This window comes from Abramis brama, assembly GCF_963993115.1.
Source record: "Abramis brama genome assembly, chromosome: 19".
Taxonomy (NCBI): domain Eukaryota; kingdom Metazoa; phylum Chordata; class Actinopteri; order Cypriniformes; family Leuciscidae; genus Abramis; species Abramis brama.
In genome coordinates this window covers 32,095,143-32,117,406 of record NC_139981.1, presented here as the reverse complement: position 1 = coordinate 32,117,406, position 22,264 = coordinate 32,095,143, and the positions used below count along the sequence as shown (strand labels likewise).

At 37.4% G+C, this 22,264-nt stretch overlaps 1 protein-coding gene across 2 annotated transcripts; it reads right to left on the bottom strand.

Moving 5' to 3' along the window:
* Nucleotides 1–379: 379 nt before the first annotated feature.
* Nucleotides 380–16,904, bottom strand: ifngr1l (interferon gamma receptor 1-like). Of its 2 annotated transcripts, none has more exons than XM_084093424.1 (7): nucleotides 16,544–16,904; nucleotides 8,256–8,373; nucleotides 7,974–8,158; nucleotides 7,458–7,591; nucleotides 7,180–7,354; nucleotides 5,571–5,692; nucleotides 380–2,743 (listed from the first exon to the last, which is right to left on the bottom strand). In XM_084093424.1, the coding sequence occupies exons 1-7, from the start codon at nucleotides 16,611–16,613 to the stop codon at nucleotides 2,420–2,422; spliced, it is 1,128 nt and encodes a 375-aa protein (XP_083949550.1). In that variant the 5' UTR covers nucleotides 16,614–16,904; the 3' UTR covers nucleotides 380–2,419. The 2 variants fall into 2 exon arrangements, with proteins under 2 accessions (XP_083949550.1, XP_083949551.1); XM_084093425.1 differs by having other exon boundaries at nucleotides 7,974–8,155.
* Nucleotides 16,905–22,264: the final 5,360 nt, after the last annotated feature.

Genomic DNA, 22,264 nt, shown 5'->3' with positions numbered 1-22,264 from the left:
GCCAGAAAGACAGAAAGAAAGACAGAAAGAAAGAGAGGGCAGAGATGAGGTTAGGAATGATAAGTCAGTAGACCTGTGTAGTTTCTTCACTCACTGTGACCTGTACCTGCACTGGACGGCCAATTTCACATGTATTTTGTGTATTTTCAAAATACTGTATTTGTATTTAAATACTTTTTTCCACACAGATTTTTGCATTTGTATTTTAAATACATTTCCATGTATTTATGCCCATCTCTGGTCAGGGCAGACTATAATTCCTTAAAGTATATTATATAGGATATATTAAATGCATATATGAGCAAAAGGCCCAATTCTCCTCCAAAATGTACAGTATGCGTAGTGCTCAAGAGTGTCAATCAACAGCTAAAGCAAAGAATAAGACAGTCACTTAGTTTATTACTGTAATTAAAATGTACAGCAACTTCATGTGGAAATGCACAACCACATCAAACAGATATTATATACAGATTATATACATTTACATATGTAATTGACAAACACAAAATCGTCAAACTCAACAAGTATGGCACTAGCAACAGCAAAAACCCATTCTGATCATCGACTGTATGCCTTGAATTCATTGAATGTGACATCAGATAAAAAAGGTTCAGCCAAATGCATAAATGTAAATGCTAATATTCTGAATGGTTAGTAAGGAATGGGATTGTCATTTTTTGGGCTGACAAGCTAACTTAAGAGAGCCTTTTTTATTGCCATCTTGTCTGGACAGAGTAGAGACTCGTACATTCTTGATAATCTTAATTGAGTGCAAAATTTGTCTTGATTTTCAAAGAGCATAAAATAAAAAGAGCATTAAAAAAAAGCTTTAAAATTACAAGAAATTCAGGCGGAAATCAGAAGGGATACCATAAAAAGTGCATAGAATAAAAAAAAAAGTTTCCCTTAATTACATTTTCCACTTTTTCTAAACACCAAAAAGTGACTTCACAACTACATCATGAAATGTTTGCTGGAGGCGTTCAGAGTAATGCTGTATTTTCTATTTATACAACCTACATAATGTCTTTTCAGCCAGAGAAATGTACAATTACAGAGAAGCTTTCGGCACATATTACATGGAGCATGTTATTGTTATTGAAGACACATGAATATGGTGTAATGGCAGCAAAGACTTTACATATGTAACAGATCAAGTCTCTGCACAGAAAAGTGTATATAGCGACACGGACGGGCGAGATATTCAGCTTGACGAAGTTACAGCCCAGGAACAGCAACAGGTTCAGCACCCTGAAGACAACAGCAGGACTGAATCATAACTTCAAGTGCCGTGGATATAAACATATGCTGTGAATCTATACATGCGTTTCATGACAAAATCAAGAATAACTGAATAAAGTAATGGCTCATAAGCACACACACACACACTAGAGAGTCCTTGTCAGATCATTTACATACAGGAGTGTGTAAGATGCGTTCTGATGTTGTCGAGTGGGAATACAACTTTTGGTTGAATGATGAAGCATCTTATTTGCAATCTGGTATTTTTGTAAAAAAAAAAAAAAATTGTCATGAAACTTTGTAAATGTGTGAACAGGCTGGAGCCCTCCAGATCAACCAGAGCTGCAACATGTGGAGACTGAAAAGTTCCATTCTGTAAAACATCTTTTGCCCAAAATGTTTTTTCTGTGAAAGGAGCCAATCTGTGGAACCTACAAATATAAAGACTTTAACTAAACGGTCCACCTTTAAACAACGAACAGAAGCCTGGTTCATCGAGCAGCAGTGTGATCACGCCAGATGAGATGTACAGCTGTGTGTGTGTGAGGAGTGCATCTGTGTGAGTTCGAGTGAATGTGTTTATTTACTACGCTTATTTTTATTGGTGCTAACTGGTTTCTGGACATTTTATTGTATTCACTGTTAAACATTTATTTCTTTATTATCTTAACTGTTAAAAGCCCTTCTAGGGACAGGTGTTGTGAATTAGCCATGGCTATAAACACTGTGATAAAGGCATCGGATTGTTCATGTAATAATCTATGTTTGTTTTGTATCTGTCCCTATTCAAATAAACAACAAATACAATTTTTCTGACAGGACATTGTCCATTTTGACGTTTGAATAACCTGATTTTTTACACTCCTGTGAATGTGGTATACCCGGTTATTGGTTTGCATGTAACAACGGGTTTTCTAAATAAGCAAATTTTTAGGAGTTGTGTGTGTGCATGTAAAGGTAACCACTGTCAATGCACCCGTTACACCCCATCTAAACTACGAGAAAACTAGATCGCTCGGCTGCATTACACACAGCTTTGATGAGCGATGTAGTTTCATCTCCTTACAGTAAGCACAACCTGATCCTGCTGGACGGGTGTGTGAGTAAATTGCTAATGGACCATATAATGATTTCATCAAATGACTTGGTGTGAACAGACTGTTATTCTCACACAGGTTCAGGACGAGAGAATCGGTGGCCGTGGGCCGTATCCCTCAGCAAAGTCCTCATGACTCATTTCCATCAGGCATTTGGGACTGTTATAGTCAGACGACTGGCCGAAGCCCGTGAAGTCGTCATCGTAATCCTCTTCAGGAACCTCAGGCTCATCCGCCTCGGTGTTAGCAAGGTCAGTTCTCGTTTCGCAGTCTTTCTCATCTACAGAAAAGGGATAGCTGACTTCGTTCAGAAGTGGTTTGTGTCCATCAGATGCCGTTGGAGAACTGACACTGCACTCGGGTTGGGAAGGGATTGTAGGAGTTTGGCCGGGAATAAAGCTCCGCTGCGTATGGAAAAGAGCAAACCTGGTTAATCATGGCACTGATATCACTGAGTCAAGCAAGAAGTCACTAGACACGTCACAAATACAAAACACTTCCGCATTAAAGCCCTGAAGCAGGGGTCTCCAACACGCCGCTCGCGAGTTACCAGCAGCTCGTGGCCTGATTGGAGGTCGCTCGCCAAGGGGCCGTTCACATATCGCGTCTTTTGCGCTCAAGTTCGTTCATATGTAGGCGCGCGGCAAGCGTGCTCATAACTGAAGCGACGCGCTCATTTTTTCCAGGCGCAGCGAGATGAAAAAAATCGCAACTTTTCAGAATGGTCATATGACAAGAACCAACCAATCAGCTTCACCCTCTCCGTAACAACATTGAAAGCTCTGTGGAGAGCAGTGCATGGTTGCATAGTAACGACAGACGCCACGGGCAAATCGGACCGAATCTTACTATTAATAATAAAAGATGAGCTAATCATGTGTATTGTAAATGTCAGTAATTTATCTTTTTTGACTCATTCTTTTTATAAAAAAATATTTAAAGGCTGAAATATGTGAGGTTTATCTTTTTATAAAACATTTTTTGTCAAAACTTGATGCATGTCAGTATAACGTTGCAAGACACTCTTTTAAAATCTGGCTATCATTTTTAATGTTATTATTTTAATGTTTATGTAAACAAAAAGTACATATTGATGCTAAGTTTATTTGCTGGTTTTCGACATAAAACTTGAATTGATTTCATTGTGTAGTATTTATACTTTTTGAACAGGATTCTGTGATAACCGTGATCATTTTTGTCACTATAACCATGAAATGAAATGTTCATGCCATTTCATCTCTAGTAATAATCAACTAAAAAATGATCTCTGATTCAGTTTTTCTCTGACATTTAAGGGTGACATATTTAGGCCTACAAAAACTCTTAGGTCTAAAACAGTTTTGATAGTTGTTTTTTGTTAATATGAGAGTTATGAGACATTATTTAAGAGATTTAAGTATTGTATTACATGAGTAGCTCTCGGCCACTTTCCTTTTTAAAAAGTAGCTCTCAAATGAAAAAAGGTTGGAGACCCCTGTCCTAAAGGAACATTTCATGTGAACATTTTAACATTTCTAACATGCACTGTAAACATTTTTTTTTTTAATTGTTACAGTAAAAAAACTAAATGGTTAACAGTAAATTCCCTTACTATATGGGGAAAATACCTTACATTTCATGTAATGTTACAATAAAATACTTTTTTGTAAGTAAAAATAAATAAACTGACATTCCCAGAGTTCTTCACTTCACATTGGATGGTTTTTCATTTTGATAATTGTTTATTTCTTAGTTTTTGGGGTTTTAAATGACATCTTATGCTGTTAAATGAATGTTTATTGCATTATTTTAGTGTCATGTGTGTTACCAGATGCTGTTTTGTGACACTGTGCACCTGCTATTAGTATTTGCCTAAGACGTTTCGAAGACGTCTTTCATTTCACTATCAGTGTTATGGAGGTAGTCAATATATGTTAAAGGTACAAAACAGTTTTTAGATTTTAGTAGAAGCATGGTCTTACCCTTTTTTATACATTGCCGTTTTAAATTGTAAAATTTACAGGTTGTTCTGTACACAAGTTGACGTTTTTATTATGGTATTATCTATTATGGCAACCACAGCTGGCAGTTTTTCTCTTCCGTGTGTCATTCTTGCCCATAAAATGAGTTTGGAAGTCGTATGTAAGTCACAATGCCACATACACACTGCAGCTAAATTAGTTTGTCAGTTCAGCTTTTAGTGCTTTATTATGTTCTGTAACTACTGGTGCAACTAGTTGTAAATGTAATGACGTATTTAAATGTGCATCAGAGATGTTTCTCTCTTCTGTAAGTGCGGTGCAAAGGAAACCACAGGAAAAGAGGTACGAGCCTCGACTCATTCATGTCGAAGCACATAATAAAACAAAATAATAATAATATACTGAGATAAGACCAAAATATCACGACCTGCATCTACCCATTTTAATAGCTCCATAAACTTGTTTGCTTTAGCCAAGCTCGGAAAATGCTTATAATAAGTGGACATGGCAACACACAACACACTGCCTCTGTAGACAGTGGTCTGGTTAGTCACAGAAAATAACAAGGCTTAGGTCGCTGTAATGTTGCTTCAAAAATAGTGGATAGCACACAAGCGTGACGCCAGAATGTTGTTTTGCTTAACACAATGCCAATCATTGCAATACAGACACGAAATTATAATTTAGGGGATTCATCGCCGTATTTAAATGTGGTTGACACTCCTTTGAAAAAAACTTTACAGTGTGTATGTGGCTTACTATAGACCTTATTCAGAGCAGCGCCATGACAGGTGTGAAAGTGAGGCTGTGAGGGATAATCTAGCCTTGTTTCCAATGGCATCCGCTGGAAAAAGCTGAATAAAGCTCCTAGAGTACTTACAATTTTTTGTACAAGCTTATATTGTCAGGGGGTTTTTGTCAACTGAAATTTCCTGGAAAGATATTTTTCCAGTGTTTCATGAGCAGAACAATCCAAAAACACATTACATAACAGTACAGCCCATTGAAGAGAAGCATGTCTGTCCCTCACAGCCTCGCTTTCATTCCCATTAAAAATCAAAGATGGCGCTGCTGTGAATAAGGTCTATAATGATAGTCTTCAACAACGACAAAAGTGTCCCACAGAGGACAAAAAGACATACAGGTTTGGACCAACATGAGGGTTAAACACACCATTTTAGGTGAAACATGCATATATCATAATGTCAGATGTAATAGAAAGAGAAAATAGAAAGTGACATAGAAAGTGAAAGGACTCAAAGACACCAACCAAAACTTCAGGAAATTTGGGGATTTTGGACCACTTCTTGGAGAGGACCCACACAACGCCTGCGATAACGAAGAGCGACACGACCCCAACTCCCAGCATAGCCATGATTAATCCTGTGTGGTCTACAGAAAACAACATGTCAATGAAGCCATCTACTCTAGTACTCACAACATACTGACATTCTCATAAGCTGAAGGTGAAGCTCCACTATCAGCATCAGATAAAACTGGGGAAAACAACAAGTTCTCAAATAAGTTGAGGCGCTCCTCCAACCGGACAGATAACAGCTTAAATAGTCCTTTATCGGGATTTAATGAATTCCGAACATATTTTCGCAACATTTATCTTGCTTAATCCAACACCTTGGATTTATTCCACTGAGCTTGTTGCAGTGCATTATGGGATTCTCCACCAATAATACACGAGGTGCTAAAATTTGGCCAAACCAATGTATTTTAGGAGGCAGCATACTTGATACTAAATTTAATAATAATGATAATAATAAAAAATTATATTTTACAAATATTACAATATTTTACCAATAATAAACAGATCGCAATTCTGTTTGGTGCAGTTAGTGGCACAGAAATGAAATTCTTCACCTTTAAAATGTGTTACAACAAAAAAAAGTCATTAGTGGTGACTGAAACCATTTCATTTCATTTTTTCATTTACTTTATTTATAAAGCACAATTAAAACAACGTGATGTTGACCAATGTGCTGTACAGTCACACAATAAAATTACATAATAAAATGTTTCTTTTTCAGACAAAACAATGACTAACAAACATCTGAAAAGAGCCTCTTACTAGTTAACCTACTGAACCAAACGCTAATTCTAGCAGATGCAGTTTCAGATTTCGTTTAAAATAACCTAAGGAAGGAGCCAATTATCGAGTGCACTCATTCAATCCCAGAATGCACCTCATGCATTCCACAAATGTTTGTGATTGAAGTGTTTCACAGTTGTCTCTGGTGCATGAATATGACATCAGTGTCCATAATCTAGGGATGCACGATATATCGGCCACCATATCGGTTTCGGACGATATATGTTAATTTTTAATGTTGTAGTTATCGGCGCATTAAGAAAATTTGGCTGATATTTTAAAACCGATATATATGATGGAATATTTCCTTCAGCTGAGACACTTCAGATGTCATGTTCAACATGATGGTTTTGTGTTGCTTGAAATATGATTCACTTAAAAAAGGAAAATACAGTAAAGTAAGTGCAAATCTGTCATATCGGCTACATAAAATTATAATGAGAAAATTATAATTGTGTGCTTGGGATGGTGAGAGTCTCAGAAACTTTTGTTTTTGTAATCAGGCTCTCAAAAAATATATAAAATTTAGATTTAGATTTAGATTTAGATTTATCGGCCAATATATCGGTTATCGGCTTTCAAATATAAAGAATTATCGGTATCGGCCAAAATGTTTATACCGGTGCATCCCTTTACACTAACCTTCGCTCACTCTTTCTCATGTAGTGACTTACATGACATGGAAGAGTCAGTGAGGAGATATGGTGATTTCAAACACAGCTCATGTGTGGGCTTTATATTGTGCAAGCAAGAAATCTCAATATCTGTAGCGTTTTACCGGTGTGGGGCATCAGCAGAGGGACACACACGTTTCTGGAGGTGTGTGTAGGAATACCAGCGATCTTCCCTTCAAACTTCAACTCGACACATTGTCCGGCCAAGCTTCGGTTAAGGTAGATTTCTTCAACGCACAGATCCTCATCCTCAAAACATGAGGAGTCTGTAAACATTTCCTGAAGATGGAGAATAGAATAGTGATTTCAGAAAAAAAAAAAGTCATACGGAGGAGTCTTTGCGATTACACCTCTTTCAATGTTTTTTGACTGCATTTCCTACCTGATTATATGTGACCGTGTACTTGAATTCCTCCTTCGGGATATCCTGCTCATAAAATATGGAAGGGTGCCAAAAATACACTTCAATCACATCTTTGCGGACAGACGTATTTACAGCTGGGAAGTCCAAAGAGCCTGGGGGAAAAAAAAGCACAATATTGCTTATACAGTCAAAACAAGAAGGAAAAAAAACTGTAATATTAAAATTAATCTTGCAAGAGACTAACGAAGATGAATTCCAACCCTTAATTCCAATAAGGGAAAGAGCAGTGCCTCGCAAGGCAGCAAAAAGCAAATAAGCCCTATTTAAAAAAAACGGTGGAGTGTTCCTTTAAGAATAATCAAAAGACTAATACAGTTTTGAATTTCCGTTTTGGGATGAATAAATTGCGGATGTACAAGTATAGTAAATATCAAGTGTTTCATCATCATTAGTGCCTTGCAAACCCTAATTTCACTGTAAAAAAAACAGTATAATACTGTATCTATATTATTAAGTTATACTCAGAGAACTTACATTTATATTTATGCGTTTTCTCATCATAATAGTCTTTGCTGTATGTGAATCTAATGGAGGCAGGTTTAGATTTCTCTTTTCCAACATATGCTGTCACATCCACAATATAATCATCAGTCGCGTCGTTGCTGTAGTTGCTGATATCAAGGTGCATCTGGGACGTGTTGATGGTTCGGGGATCACTGCTGATAAATGAGACAGAAGGAAATGGAAATGTCACATGATTTTCTGAAATTGTTTTCATCAGCTGCTTTTGACACACACACACACACACACACGTACCTTTCGTAAGAATTGACCAGTACACTGAACCTCATTTGATCAGCTGGATTACTGTAGTTCCAGTAAAGCACATTCACAAAGTTATGACACACAACACTGACGTTTGTTGCAGAAGGAACTGTAGAAAAACAAACGTGGGTTAGACTCAGATTTAGACGCCACTGCAAACTCATCATGATTACAACAACAGTTTCTTCCAGTATTGCTTAACAGGTACTGAGATGTTGAGGCATTTTTCAGACAGGCGTCATTTCCTTGATAAAAGGTTTTGAGGTTTGAATCATATGATTTGATGCTTAAATGTTTGAAATGAGTTTAGCAGACAAATATAAATGATGGCTCTATTCAAATGTCTTTTTACAAGTGTGACCTGACAATACCGATTTTCTTTCAAAGAACAGTAGAAAAATCGACTTTTCTTTAATGCAAAATAAAGTAAAAGGACAGTAATAAAATGAGAGCAAATAAGCAAACAAACTAATTTCAACCAACGGCACAAATAACTGCAATACGATAAAGAGAGATATGAAATAAACACGGCTTTCAGGTGTACAAGTATACAGTATATTCAACTGAGAAATACTACAGCAGGGGTCTCCAACCTTTCTTCATTTGAGAGCTACTTAAATCTCTTAAATAATGTCTCATAACTCTCATTTTAACAACTATCCAAACTGTTTTAGACCTAAAAGAGTTTTTGTAGGCCTATTTATGTCACCCTTAAATGTCAAAGAACAGAATCAGAGATTCAATTTTTTTTTATAGAAAATTGTACTTTGCATATACTGTAAAAACACATAATTATAGCTGATTTCAGTTTATCATAACTAGAGATGAAATGGCATGAAAATTTCATTTCATGATTATAGTGACCAAAATGATCACGGTTATCACAGAATCCTTATTCCTTCATGTTGATTGAGCTTTCAATGTCTTTACGGAAAGGTGTCTTCGGGATACGTCCCTGAAATGACCTTTTGCAGGTTTGTCTCATTGTTTTACAGGTTGGGATGTCTGCATTGTTTTACAGGTTGGGATGTCTGCATTGTTTTACAGGTTGGGATGTCTGCATTGTTTTACAGGTTGGGATGTCTGCATTGTTTTGCATGCTATTTCAGCTTAACGGGGTCGTCTTGATCTGAGGAAGTTGCAGCCAGTCACAGGAAAAGCTTCTCTTGCACAATATGAAGATGTAAAACACACTCGAGGGTAGAAACATTAGACTCCTGGTAGATTAGGTGCTAGAACTCGATCATTTTAACTATGTTTTTACATAGTAAACTGAGTGACAACATTGGTTATGATTTGAGGGAAAAAACTCAATCATTTAAGCCATTAGAGATAAAAATGCTCATAAAAATTAGTACATTAGTACAAAAAAAAACACAAAACCATAACTGGGAGTTTTTATCATTGATGTTAGACTATGAAATGTTACACCACTCAATAGTGCAAAAAACAATGTCTTCTTGACTTTTTTTCTTTATAAACAGTGGAATGAGCTGGGGTTTTTTTGTAGTGTTAATTGTTAAACCATTCGGACATAACATTAACAAGTAACAGCATCTAGACATATTTCGACTGCGAGACAGTTGAGCAAAGCTCATAATGCGGTTTCTGAATAGTCATTTTAAGGAAAAAGTTGCCAAATTAGCAATGAAAATCAACCTAATAAAAAAAAAAAAAAAAAATCAGACTTGTTGAGAAAACTTTGTTGAAGAGAAGTGAAATTTAGAAAGCAGAAATCAGTTTTCACACTGAAGAGGAAGTTTAGTGTTGTTAACACAGCGCTTACTAACAGTTTAGTTTTGATGTGACAGTATTTCAGTGGGAATATATATATATATACACAGCCTTGCCAAAGAACTGAGATCACATGCCACCTTTGTGACCTTAGACATTATTCTTTTGGCTAAAATAAAAGGGTTTTATTTGTGCCTTGCCATGGGTGCAGGGAATGTAAAACAGCAGTAGGCGGTTGCTTATAAAAGTCTGTGTTTGTTCGATGTTTATCTCGTCTTATGATTTCAGCCAGAAAAGCAGCGTCGCAGTCGAACAATGCTAAAGGCCACACTGATTTGCAGTTTTAACCACGTGTGATGAGTGACATTTTCACACCCGCTCACATCAGACCTAGCTGTGGTTTTACTGTGACACACGTGTGAAAATAAAACCAAAGTCTGTGCCACATTATATAGCACCCATACTGTACATTCAACAGCAAACTCTGGCCAAGACATCGGCTGGCTGACTGGCACACTTGGTGCAAACAAGAAATGAGAAATAAATACAAGACACGGAAACAAAGGAATGAAAAGAACAACAGGAAGGAAGTGAAAGAGCGAGAGAGAAATGAGAGAAACATTCTCACGCAAACACAAGCAATCATACGAACTAAAGTTTGAGCCCTAAAGCCGAACTGCAGTCATCTGAGACTCACTGCAAACTGACACTATAGAGTTCAATAGAAATATAATGCCTGCTGACTAGTGCTAAGTGAACCCTAAAGTAAAGGGAAATCTGTCTCTGCAAGCCATCCGATGTGCATGAAGGCAGGAGAAATGCAAGTACCTGCATGTAAAACTTTTAAAACTTGAAACTAAAAGTTACATTATAGATAGATTATTCTATCTTCATATAAACATAATTAGAAATACTGAGGTTTTTATCATATACTGAATGTAGACTTTAGCTATTGCCTATAGATCTGTTAAGCATAAGTTTAGGTGATGACTACAGCTATTAATAAGCTATTTTAATTATATATATATATATATATATATATATATATATATATATATATATATATATATATATATATATAAAATATAAATTATATATTAAATATTAAATATTAAAACTACAACTTTGTTACCAAGTACTTGCATATTTTATTTATGTTTAATAATTAATCTATTGTCTAGTAACAACTTGATGATGAATAATAACTGACTCCACCACTCAGCCTCACAAATCATTAGGCATGTCCACAAGTCTCCCTACATAAAGAGAGGCGACAGACCGACTGCCCAGAGCCTCGTTTCCGGGAGCATTTTGTCCACAGGGATTTTAAAAAACTTCCTGGAATTGAAAGTAAATTGTTTTATGATGCATCCCATTAGGGTAACGGATATTTCAAAAACACTGTCTCAAAAACACCTCTCTTCCAAAACTCATCCTCCAATCTATGGATGCACGTTATATCGGCTGATATATGTTCATTTATAATGTTATCGTATAGAAACGATCATTTATATTAAAGCTGATAAATGATGGATTATTTCCTTCAGCTGAGACTCTTCAGATGCGCACTCTTCACCATGATGGTTTTGAATCGCTTGAAATATGATTGGAATCAAAAAGGAAAATACAGTAAAGAAGTCTGTCATATCGGCTACATAACATTATCATGAGAACATTTTAATTGTGTGCTTGGAATTTTTATTTTTGTAATCAGGCTCTCAAAACACATCTCATTTTTTCGGACAATATATCGGTTATCGTCTTTCAAAAATAACTAATTATCGGTTATCGGTATCGGCCAATATGTTAATATCGGTGCATCCCAACTCCAGTCCTAAAGGCCCTGCTCTGAGTCGTGCTCGAACCCCGACGCTAAACACCGCGTTCTCTAGCAATCGTCAGCGCGACTCTCCCTAACACTCACAAGAGTGGATGTCTGTTTATCGTAGCAGAAGTGCAACAGAGTAACGCTTCACGAAAAATAAAGCGCAGATGATGAACGAATGACAAGGAAGCACAAAAAAATTAACATGCGAGAGTTGGTTGTTAGGGGACCTTCTAAAACGCTTACCGTGAAAAACGCTTAACATGGCTTAATGTACTAAGACAGTGTTATTAAAAGACCAATCTCACTAAACATCATACTAATAAAGTTATGCTTAATGTGTAATTAAACGCGTTGCGTTCAAATTCTGGGCTCATCTGATTTTTTGTACATAGTATGGTTTATTAATAAGGTGTTTGTTGAGTTTTGTCTTTTAATATCACTGTATTAGTACATTAAGCCACGTTAAGCGTTGTTAGTTGCCAACAGCACAGCAGCTCCAGCCACACACTGACACTCAAACCCAGTGTTACTCGCGTGTTAACTGGAAATGCTTTCCAGACGAAGTGCTCTTTATAAAACGTGGGAATTGTCTGGGAATTGTCTGGGAAACATATCACAGCTCTCTGGAGTTCTTGATTCAGACAGATCGATCATGGCACTCAGCTGTCAGATATAATTATTATTAGTATTATTATCACGTCACATCGCAGACTTGCTCTCATTTCGTACAAAAGCAACTGACGCCATCAAGCGCCTCAGTTATTAATCATAGTGAATGAACATCAGGACTACAGTATAATTGCGGTAATGCACTGCAGTCTTTGTCTTGTTGCTAAGTTGATTTGTACGTTGTAATGGACTATTTTTCTTAGTGGAAGCTTTAGGGTAATATACAAGTGAAATAATAAAGTGGTGTTTTGGCTGGCTTACCAAAAAGCTATAGGCCAGTCATATTCAATTCCAACAAGACCGCAACACACATAATGATAACTTTAGCACCATTTTACTGTAGTGGTTTATTAATAAGGTGTTTGTTGAGTTTTGTCTTTTATTATCACTGTATTAGTACATTAAGCCACGTTAAGCGTTTTTCACGTTAAGCGTTGTTAGTTGCCAACAGCACAGCAGCTCCAGCCACACACTGACACTCAAACCCAGTGTTACTCGCGTGTTACTCGCGTGTTACTCACGTGTTACTCACGTGTTATTCAGTGTTACTCGTGTGTTATTCACGTGTTACTCGCGTGTTATTCAGTGTTACTCACGTGTTACTCGCGTGTTATTCAGTGTTACTCACGTGTTATTCAGTGTTACTCACGTGTTATTCACTGTTACTCACGTGTTATTCAGTGTTACTCACGTGTTACTCGCGTGTTATTCAGTGTTACTCACGTGTTACTCAGTGTTACTCGCGTGTTATTCAGTGTTACTCGCATGTTACTCACGTGTTATTCAGTGTTACTCGCGTGTTATTCAGTGTTACTCGCGTGTTACTCGCGTGTTACTTACGTGTTACTTACGTGTTACTCAGTGTTACTCAGTGTTACTCACTGTTACTCGCGTGTTACCCAGTGTTACTCGCGTGTTACCCAGTGTTACTCGCGTGTTATTCAGTGTTACTCGCATGTTACTCACGTGTTATTCAGTGTTACTCTCGTGTTATTCAGTGTTATTCACTGTTACTCGCGTGTTACTCGTGTGTTACCCAGTGTTACTCGCGTGTTATTCAGTGTTACTCGCATGTTATTCAGTGTTACTCGCATGCTACTCACGTGTTATTCAGTGTTACTCACATGTTACTCACGTGTTATTCAGTGTTACTCGCGTGTTATTCACGTGTTACTCGCATGTTATTCAGTGTTACTCGCGTGTTACTGTTACTCGCGTGTTACTCACGTGTTATTCAGTGTTACTCGCGTGTTACTCACATGTTACTCACGTGTTATTCATAACCCTTCATTTTCCAGTGATTTCTTCTGAGCTTTTCTCTTTTGTATTGTGTCTCATCTCTATTTCTGCAGTCTTTCTTCAGTTCAAATCTCCCTCTTGCTCGTTCTCTCTCCTCCACGGTCATACGCCCCTAATGCTGATTGGCTACACACATTTGTTGTTGTTTGTTCGTGTGTCAGTCTGACTAACTTCCAAACAGCGTTTTTCAAATATCGCTTGCCCACCTTTAAGTTGGGCAAATTATGTAAAAATAATAATATAATAATTACATTATAATCAGGGTTTGAAATTAACTTTTTCATTCACCGACCAATTTGGCTACTACATTTTTAGGTTACCGGCCATTCAGAACCAAAAAAAGAAAAGAAATAAAGAAGAAATAAAACAGATTAACTACGTCACAGCTTATATATAATATTTATAATTTGGATTTAATACATTCATTTTTTATTCACAAAATCCTGTCATCCTGTCATCCAGCATCTCCACCCTTCCTCTTTTATCCTCATCACCAAAAATTCACCAAATTGGCAAGTGATTTGACAGCGTTACCCGCCACAGTTGATCTTTACCTGCATTTGGTGGGTTGGCGAGTGTTATAATGAAAATAAAGTTACAATATATAACAACACAGCACTGCAGAATTTCATGTCTGTCCTCCATTACGTCATTCCTGATGTCTGATGGTGGACGGCCAGCACTGTCCTCTCTTAAATGCTTACAGCAACTTCTCTGACTAATGGATTGCTTCTGTTCTTAAGATTAATGTTGCTCTCTACCAGGAATCTGGAAACTGAATAGATAAATTATCTAAATCAATAACAGAAATTAACTCACTGAACTTACTTAAGCTGGACTATGACGCTGTTTTCTGCTATCAGAAACAAACTTTGTTGCAATATTTCCCTGTTATGACTGTAAAGATGCTTTGAAACAGTCTGTATTGTAAGTAAATGTGGCTTGGTGTGACTTGATTTGATTAGATGCTTTCCAGACAAAGTGCTCTTTATAAAACACGTTTGCTGCCTGGGAATTGGGTTTTTTTCTACAGAAGCATATATCTTATTACACACCTTATTACATATCACAGCTCTCTGGAGTTCTTGATTCAGACGGATCGATCATGGCACTCAGCTGTTCCCACTAATTATTATTATTAGTATTATTATCACGTCACATCGCAGACTTGCTCTCGTTTCGGACAAAAGCAACTTCAAGCGCCTCAGTTATTAATCATAGTGAATGAACATCAGGACTACAGTATAATTGCGGTAATGCTCTGCAGTCTTTGTCTTGTTGCTAAGTTGATTTGTACGTTGTAATGGACTATTTTTCTTAGTGGAAGCTTTAGGGTAATATACAGGTGAAATAATAAAGTGGTGTTTTGGCTGGCTTAACAAAAAGCTATAGGCCAGTCATATTCAATTCCAACAAGACCGCAACACACATAATGATAACTTTAGCACCATTTTACTGTAGTTAAAGTGAGCAGCATGTCGAAACAACGGAGAAGTTTACACCACAAGCGTTATGTCATTTATGATAATGATCTTTTGTCTCTATATCCACTCTATTTCATCTAGAGGCAAACACGTCAAAGGAAGACTTATAACAACAGTAGCAGAAACACAGTGAGCAGTAAAATAGTGCAATACTTTCGCTATTGTGACTGTTTAAACCAGATTTGTGACAAGACGTGTTTTCATCTACATTTAGCATTATTAATCAACATGTTAAGAGCATTTCAAAATAAACATATAGTTATAGCCTAATTGTGAAAGGAAAGAAAACAAACTTTGAAATGACTAGTTAACTTTGTTTTCTGCTCATGATGAAGGCGTTTTGATTATTATGTATATTGTTTGTTTGGTTTTAGTAGATACTTATTTTAAGCAAAATATAAAAATGGTCCAGACTTCAAGAGGAAAACCCTGAACCCACATTCATTATTATTTTATATACAGTAGTAATATTAATTGAATACCCCTGCTATAGGTCCTATTAAACACTTACAAAAGACTTGAAGCCGCCTCAGTCATTTATATATGAAGAAAACGCTTCCCAAAAATCGCTTTAGCACTTTTTGCTTGGTCAATTATCAGTGTAGCTGCTAATAATGTGGCGATGTAAACCTTTGTTTGTTAAGCATAAAGTACCGTTAGCACAGTAAACATTGCAGTCTTTGTTCTTGGTGAGCAGGAGGAACATTTTTATCTACATTACAAATAAAGTCCCTCGACTACGACTCTCTTAGTAAGCCATAGTGAAAAACTAACATTATGAAGGAGACCGTTTGAGTGTGTGAGCGCAAAGGCTAGGCCTACATTTATAAACACTCGCTTTTACACCACACAGGTTCTAGAATTATTTTTTAAACAACACAATGTGAACTATTTTGAATCCCAAGATTTTATATTCTAGGCTATTTAAAAAAATAAAAAAATAAAGATTGAACTCAAAAACAGCCCAGACGACAATGCATTTTCGGGCAGGGGAATCACAACTGTAAAACACGTTACATTTCCCAGATTTGGGAAATGATATGATATGGGAGCCACAGCTCGGTTACCAGAAATGATCCACGAATTTGAATAATAGCCTACAGCTAAAACACAAGTGGCGATTATTTAAAACATAGGCTACTGTATAAATTGTTATTTTACTGAATATTTCAGAAATCACACATCACATTATTGGACGCACGCGCTCATAAACAGAGATAGATAGACACCGTTAGCACAAGCAGCTTTAGCAATATGATACTCACCAAAACCAAAGGCACATTGATACAATAAGGCGTAAAACACCCCAAACTGGAATACAGGGTCCTTTAACATTGTCGCAAACCGGTTTTCCCCAAACTCTCAGGCCGACTTCAGATGTGCGTCCGGAACCCGAACAACAACATTTCCTGACTCGGTCGCTCGGAGATCTGCGCTTTTCCCTTCGACTGGACTCACTGGTTGCCAAATATTCCAATACGCCCTGACACAGTAAGAGGCGACGTGTCCCCTTTAACCCATTATACACTGCATGCGTTATTTTCTTTATTTGATTAGTAAATATGTTTTTCTAATATATGAATACTGCTGACATGATGTGTATTTTAAGATTTTCGTGTTTTGTGTGATCTGGCAACCCGGTTGAATGAAAGATACGGTGCTTTCCACCTTATCAGGCCTCGAGCTACTACATAAAAAAAAAAAAAAACTAAAAAAACACACTTATGAAAGTAGAGCTTACCTGAATGTTTGGTAACACCTTACAGTTTCGATATTACGCATCATAGGCGTATAGATAGGCTATTATGTATTGAGGCCAGGGTTAACTGTCAGAATGTTTTGTGATATTTGAGATGAAAGTCAAGTTGACTACAAAACATCATCTCCCCTGGGAAAAAAAAGACAGTTTATTTATCAGTTTATGTACCGAATAGTGTGGAATGTTATCACACAGCCATATGGATTTACACAGCTTATTAAAAATGATGTGGGAACAGCAATTTACAATGTTTCTAAGACATTAAAATGTCCAGTTTTCTTGTCGTGATTAGAATGTTAAAAGGTTACAATGATGTTAGTACAACATTTTCCTAACCTTGTTTTTACTCGCAAAATGATGTTTTCAGAACATTTTCTTTTTGTGTATTCGTAGGCCTATTGTTGTTTTTTTCCATTGACCCATGTTATTTTGTATTCTAATAAATAAGCTTATTATTAAAGCAAAAGTATACAAGTTAAAGTTCACAATAAGCAAAGTGCAAGCAATAGCATAAAGAAATCAGGTTTCGGGTTTGTAGGTTTTCAAAGTAGGCTACATAAGTGGAATAATCAAATGTTAAATAACATTGCACACTGTCTTAAAATTTCACTTTGTTGACTTTCTCATGGTTTCTCAAGCCAACATAAATAATTATGTTATTTAAAGAATGTTTGATCTTAACTTTAACAAAACACTGGTTAAAGCTGTGGAATGTGTGCTGATATAGCTGGGTTGCCAGATTTAGCATATCCTACACTGCTGTTTATTGACACTCATTCGAGAAGTGAACCTATGAAACACGTGACACTTTGCACAAATATAAATGCGCAACTTGCCCCAACCAATTGAGCTCAATTAGAAAATATTTTTGTTTAAATGGAATTTTAGTTTTAGTTTAGTTCTGGATGACAGAGTTCAATTTAAGAGACTGAAATAGCCCTTATTGAATTATTGAAGCCCTTATTGAAGCCCTTGTTTCAGGCAGGTGATATTGTTGGCAGGAAAATATAACTTTCTTTCATGCAAGATCTGTGTTTCAAGGTCCTGTAAGTTTGATGGTCCTGCCTTGAACGGAAAATCTGGACCTAGTCATGGAAGAAATTTGCACACGTGTGCAATGGTGATATTGGATGTCAGTAATTCTTAGAATTTCACAATAAGTTACAGGATTTACAGTTATTCTTTGATTATAGTGCTGTCTTTCTCACTTACGTTGATTCAGCTATGATTCATTTGGTCATTTATGTTTATAAATATTGCAGGAGAAGCCATAAGATCAGTTTGGAAAATATAGATGAATAAAAGAGCTGCAAGAATCAGTGAGAAAATGCAGCATTGACGTCGTCTCTGCATTTCCACCATCTTTGTAAAAAAATAAATAAATTATATAATCAATATGACAACATTTCAACTTTGATTTTTTTTTATGTTTTGACTTGTAAAGCCAATTTGATTATACAGATTATACTCAAGTTTTCAAGTTGAATTAGGTGGGGTTTTTTTTACAGTGTTCTCTTATCAGAAACATTCAGTTCTAGCATTTGTCACATCCGTGCCACTCCAACCACACAGTTCTGCACTTCAGCACTTCTATGACTGTTTTCCAACACGTGTCAAAACCACACTGAATAGGAACTTGAAGACAGAAACAACTTTTCAAATAACATTGCCCTTTTCTTTCTCATGGTCCAAACAAAGATGGCCTACTTTTGAATTTCTTTGCACAAATATGTAAAAAACTTACATGTCATGCTGACATTCAGATATCGATATATTATCCATGAATGTGGGAATGAGATAAGGAGGTTTGCTGTGCCACTTTATTTTGCCCCAATGTGTGACTCTCTGCTCTCGCAAACGGAGCTTCTGAGGAGGTTAATATACACTAATATATAGGCCTACTAAATATAATTTTAGTAATATTCATATATCAGCAAAACATGATAACTGGTCTTAATGCATTCATTATTTACTGTAAATGATTGGAAAAATATTTGGTAACACTATTTCGATGGTCCACTTAAGACGTTCTGTTGACTATGAGTAACTTTGCAACTACATGTCAGCTAACTCTCATTAGAGTATTATAGAGTATTAGTAGACTCTCTGCTTAATATCTACTAACTCTTTATTTTGATGCTTCTCAACAGATATTCTACTGACTATAAGTAACTTTGCAAGTGCAACTTCTTCTACTAACCATAAAGGTGATGATACACAGGGCAACTGCAACTACAAATACACAGTTGCCCAGCAACATTGCTCAAAAAGTTGCCCTGTGTATCATCACCTTAACTCAAATTAAACAATGAGTTGCCATGGCAACAAATTAGCACATACTAGGAATCATGGAAACAATCTAAGGGGCTGTTCACTCATTACCGTTTTCAACTAAAAACTTATTACTTTTTATGCGTTTTGGCCATTCGTTTACGCAACAACGTTGTTTTGGTGCCTGAAAACGCAAGGTTTCAAAGTGCAAGTTTTTGAAAATGGTCTTCATGTAAACAACAAAACTCGAATCTCTGAAGACAATGATCAATGATGATCCGTGTGAATGGGGATCATTTTGACAATGGTGTCGCCTGTACGCGGAGAACTCAAAGGAAAAACTTCTCAGTTTTAAGCACATCGTTGTCGAACCCTTTTATATTGTTCACTCAAGTCAGAACAGGGAGCGATGGAGGGAGGGAGGGAGGGAGGGATGGAGGGAGGGAGGGGAGGAATAGGAGGATGGAGGAGGAGGTGAAGGAAGAGGAGGAGGAGGAAGATGATGAGGAGGAGGAGATGAAGGATGAAGAGGAGGAGGAGGAGGTGGTGAAGGTTGAGGAGGAGGTGGAGGTTGAGGAGGAGGCGGAAGAGGATGAGGGGGGGAGGAGGAGGAGGGATGAGGAGATGAAGGTTGAAGAGGTGAAGGTTGAGGAGGAAGAGGAGGAAGAGGGAGGAGGGACGAGGAGGTGAAGGAGGAGGAAGAGGAGAAGGAGGAGGAGAGGATGAAGGAAGAGGAGAAGGAGGTGAAGGAGGAGTAAGAGGAGAAGGAGGAGGAGGAGAAGGTGAAGGAGGAGGAGGAGGATGAGGTGGAGGAGGAGGAGAAGCTGAAGGAGGAGAAGGAGAAGCTGAAGGAGGAGGAAGAGGAGAAGGAGGAGGAGAAGGAGGTGAAGGAGGAGGAAGAGGAGAAGGAGGAGGATGAGGAGGTGAAAGAGGAGGAGGAGGATGAGGAGGTGAAGGAGGAGGAAGAAGGTGAAGGAGGAGGATGAGGTGAAGGAGGAGGAATAGGAGGAGGTGAAGGAAGAGGAGAAGGAGGTGAAGGAAGAGGAGGAATAGGAGGAGGTGAAGGAAGAGGAGAAGGTGAAGGTGAAGGAGGAGGAAGAGGAGAAGGAGGAGGATGAGGAGAAGGAGGAGGAGGAGAAGGTGAAGGAGGAGGAAGAGGAGAAGGAGGAGGATGAGGAGGAGGTGGAGGAAGAGGAAGAGGAGAAGGTGAAGGAGGAGGAAGAGGAGAAGGAGGAGGAGGTGAAGGAAGAGGAGGAGGATGAGGAGGTGAAGGAGGAGGAAGAGGAGAAGGAAGAGGATGAGGAGGTGAAAGAAGGAAGAGGAGGAGGAGGTGAAGGAGGAGGAATAGGAGGAGGTGAATGAGGAGGAAGAGGAGAAGGTGAAGGAGGAGGAAGAGGAGAAGGTGAAGGAGGAGGAAGAGGAGAAGGTGAAGGAGGAGGATGAGGAGGTGAAGGAAGAGGAGGAGGATGAGGAGGTGAAGGAGGAGGAAGAGGATGAGGAGGTGAAGGAGGAGGAAGAGGAGGAGCAGGAGGAAGGGAAAGGAGACAAGCAGTCTCGGATGAAATTGGTGCTACTCTAGTTGACCATGATGTCTATGGTGTGATGATGAGTGAGGCTGAGCAACGAGTTCAGCCAAACACGAGTCGCTTCTCCGTCGCCTCCATCAGAAACAGGTGTAGGTGTTCTTCAGAACTTTTGTGTAGTATTGTTTTGAATTGATCTCACCAGTGTGTAAGACTAGTTGTAGTGTGTGTGTTTTTGAGGGCTTGTGTGTGATGTCAGAGGGGTGAAGATGATGTCAGATGTGAAGATTGAATGGTTTAGAGTGGACAGCTTCATTTTGACCTCAAAATAGGAAGTTTGGGGAAATGGGTGAGAAGTTAGAAATTTGTGTTAAGAATTTCAAGAAAATGAGTCATAATTCCAAGAAATGTGTTTGAGCAATCTTTAACAACTCGAATACATTCATTGTTTACAGTAAATGATTAGAAAAAAATATTTGGTAACTCATTATTTTGGTCGACTTTAGACTTTCTGTTGACTATGAGTAACTTTGCAACATGCCTACTAACTCTCATTAGAGTATTATAGAGTATTAGTAGACTGTCAGCTGCTTAATATCTACTAACTCTTTATTGTGATGCTCCTCAACAGATATTCTACTGACTATAAGTAACTCAAGTGCATGTCAACTTATTCTACTAACCCTAACTCTAATACCTAACTCTGCTAGTCTACTACAGTCTAATAATCTAATGAAAGTTAGTTGACATGTAGGTGCAACGTTATAAAGTGGACTATCGAAATACAGTGTAACCAAATATTTACAGTGAGATGTAATGTTAGTATTTACAGTTAGACTCATGCAGGCACTTATTAAAGAATAAACTACATACAAACACCATCATTTTCTCACCCCTAATGTTATTATAAACTTTCCAAAAATGCAGCGAGATCTATGTTTGAATATTAAACGTATACAATTCAGAAATATTTTACATGCTTTTATATTTCTACGTGTTGCATATTTGCTGTAAACTCTATTGGCAGGTTTGACTGTGACACCTAGTGTGACACACACAGGTCAACGTGTGTTCAGTGAATCTGCATATTTGGCAACAATGGTGGAAACGGTCCATCGCTTTCACTTTATATAACAAACCTACTAACCAGTGACTTGTTGCTTCTGTTGAATAATTAACAAATGTTTGCATCCATTTGATTTATAACACATTAAAAAAAGAAGAGGATTCATTTCACCTCCTCTGGTCATTTAATGTATTACGCCCCAAAAAGGTTAAAAAAAAGAAAGAAAGAAAAAAAGGGAAAGTTTGAGTGATTCATTGCATGATATGAGTAGTTGTAGTTCTGTCAAAACGCAACATGCTCATGACCAAGATTTTAGTTCAAATTTACATAAAGGTGTAAAACTTATATTTTAGGTCCTGTAACGGTT

Coding starts and splice junctions, on each gene's coding strand:
- ifngr1l (XM_084093424.1), bottom strand. CDS start 16,613: ATGTTAAAGGACCCTGTATTCCAGTTTGGGGTGTTTTACGCCTTATTG. Junction 8,374..16,543: donor TCAATGTGCCTTTGGTTTTG/GTGAGTATCATA, acceptor GTTTTTCTACAG/TTCCTTCTGCAACAAACGTC. Junction 7,592..7,973: donor GAAAACGCATAAATATAAAT/GTAAGTTCTCTG, acceptor TTTTTCCCCCAG/GCTCTTTGGACTTCCCAGCT.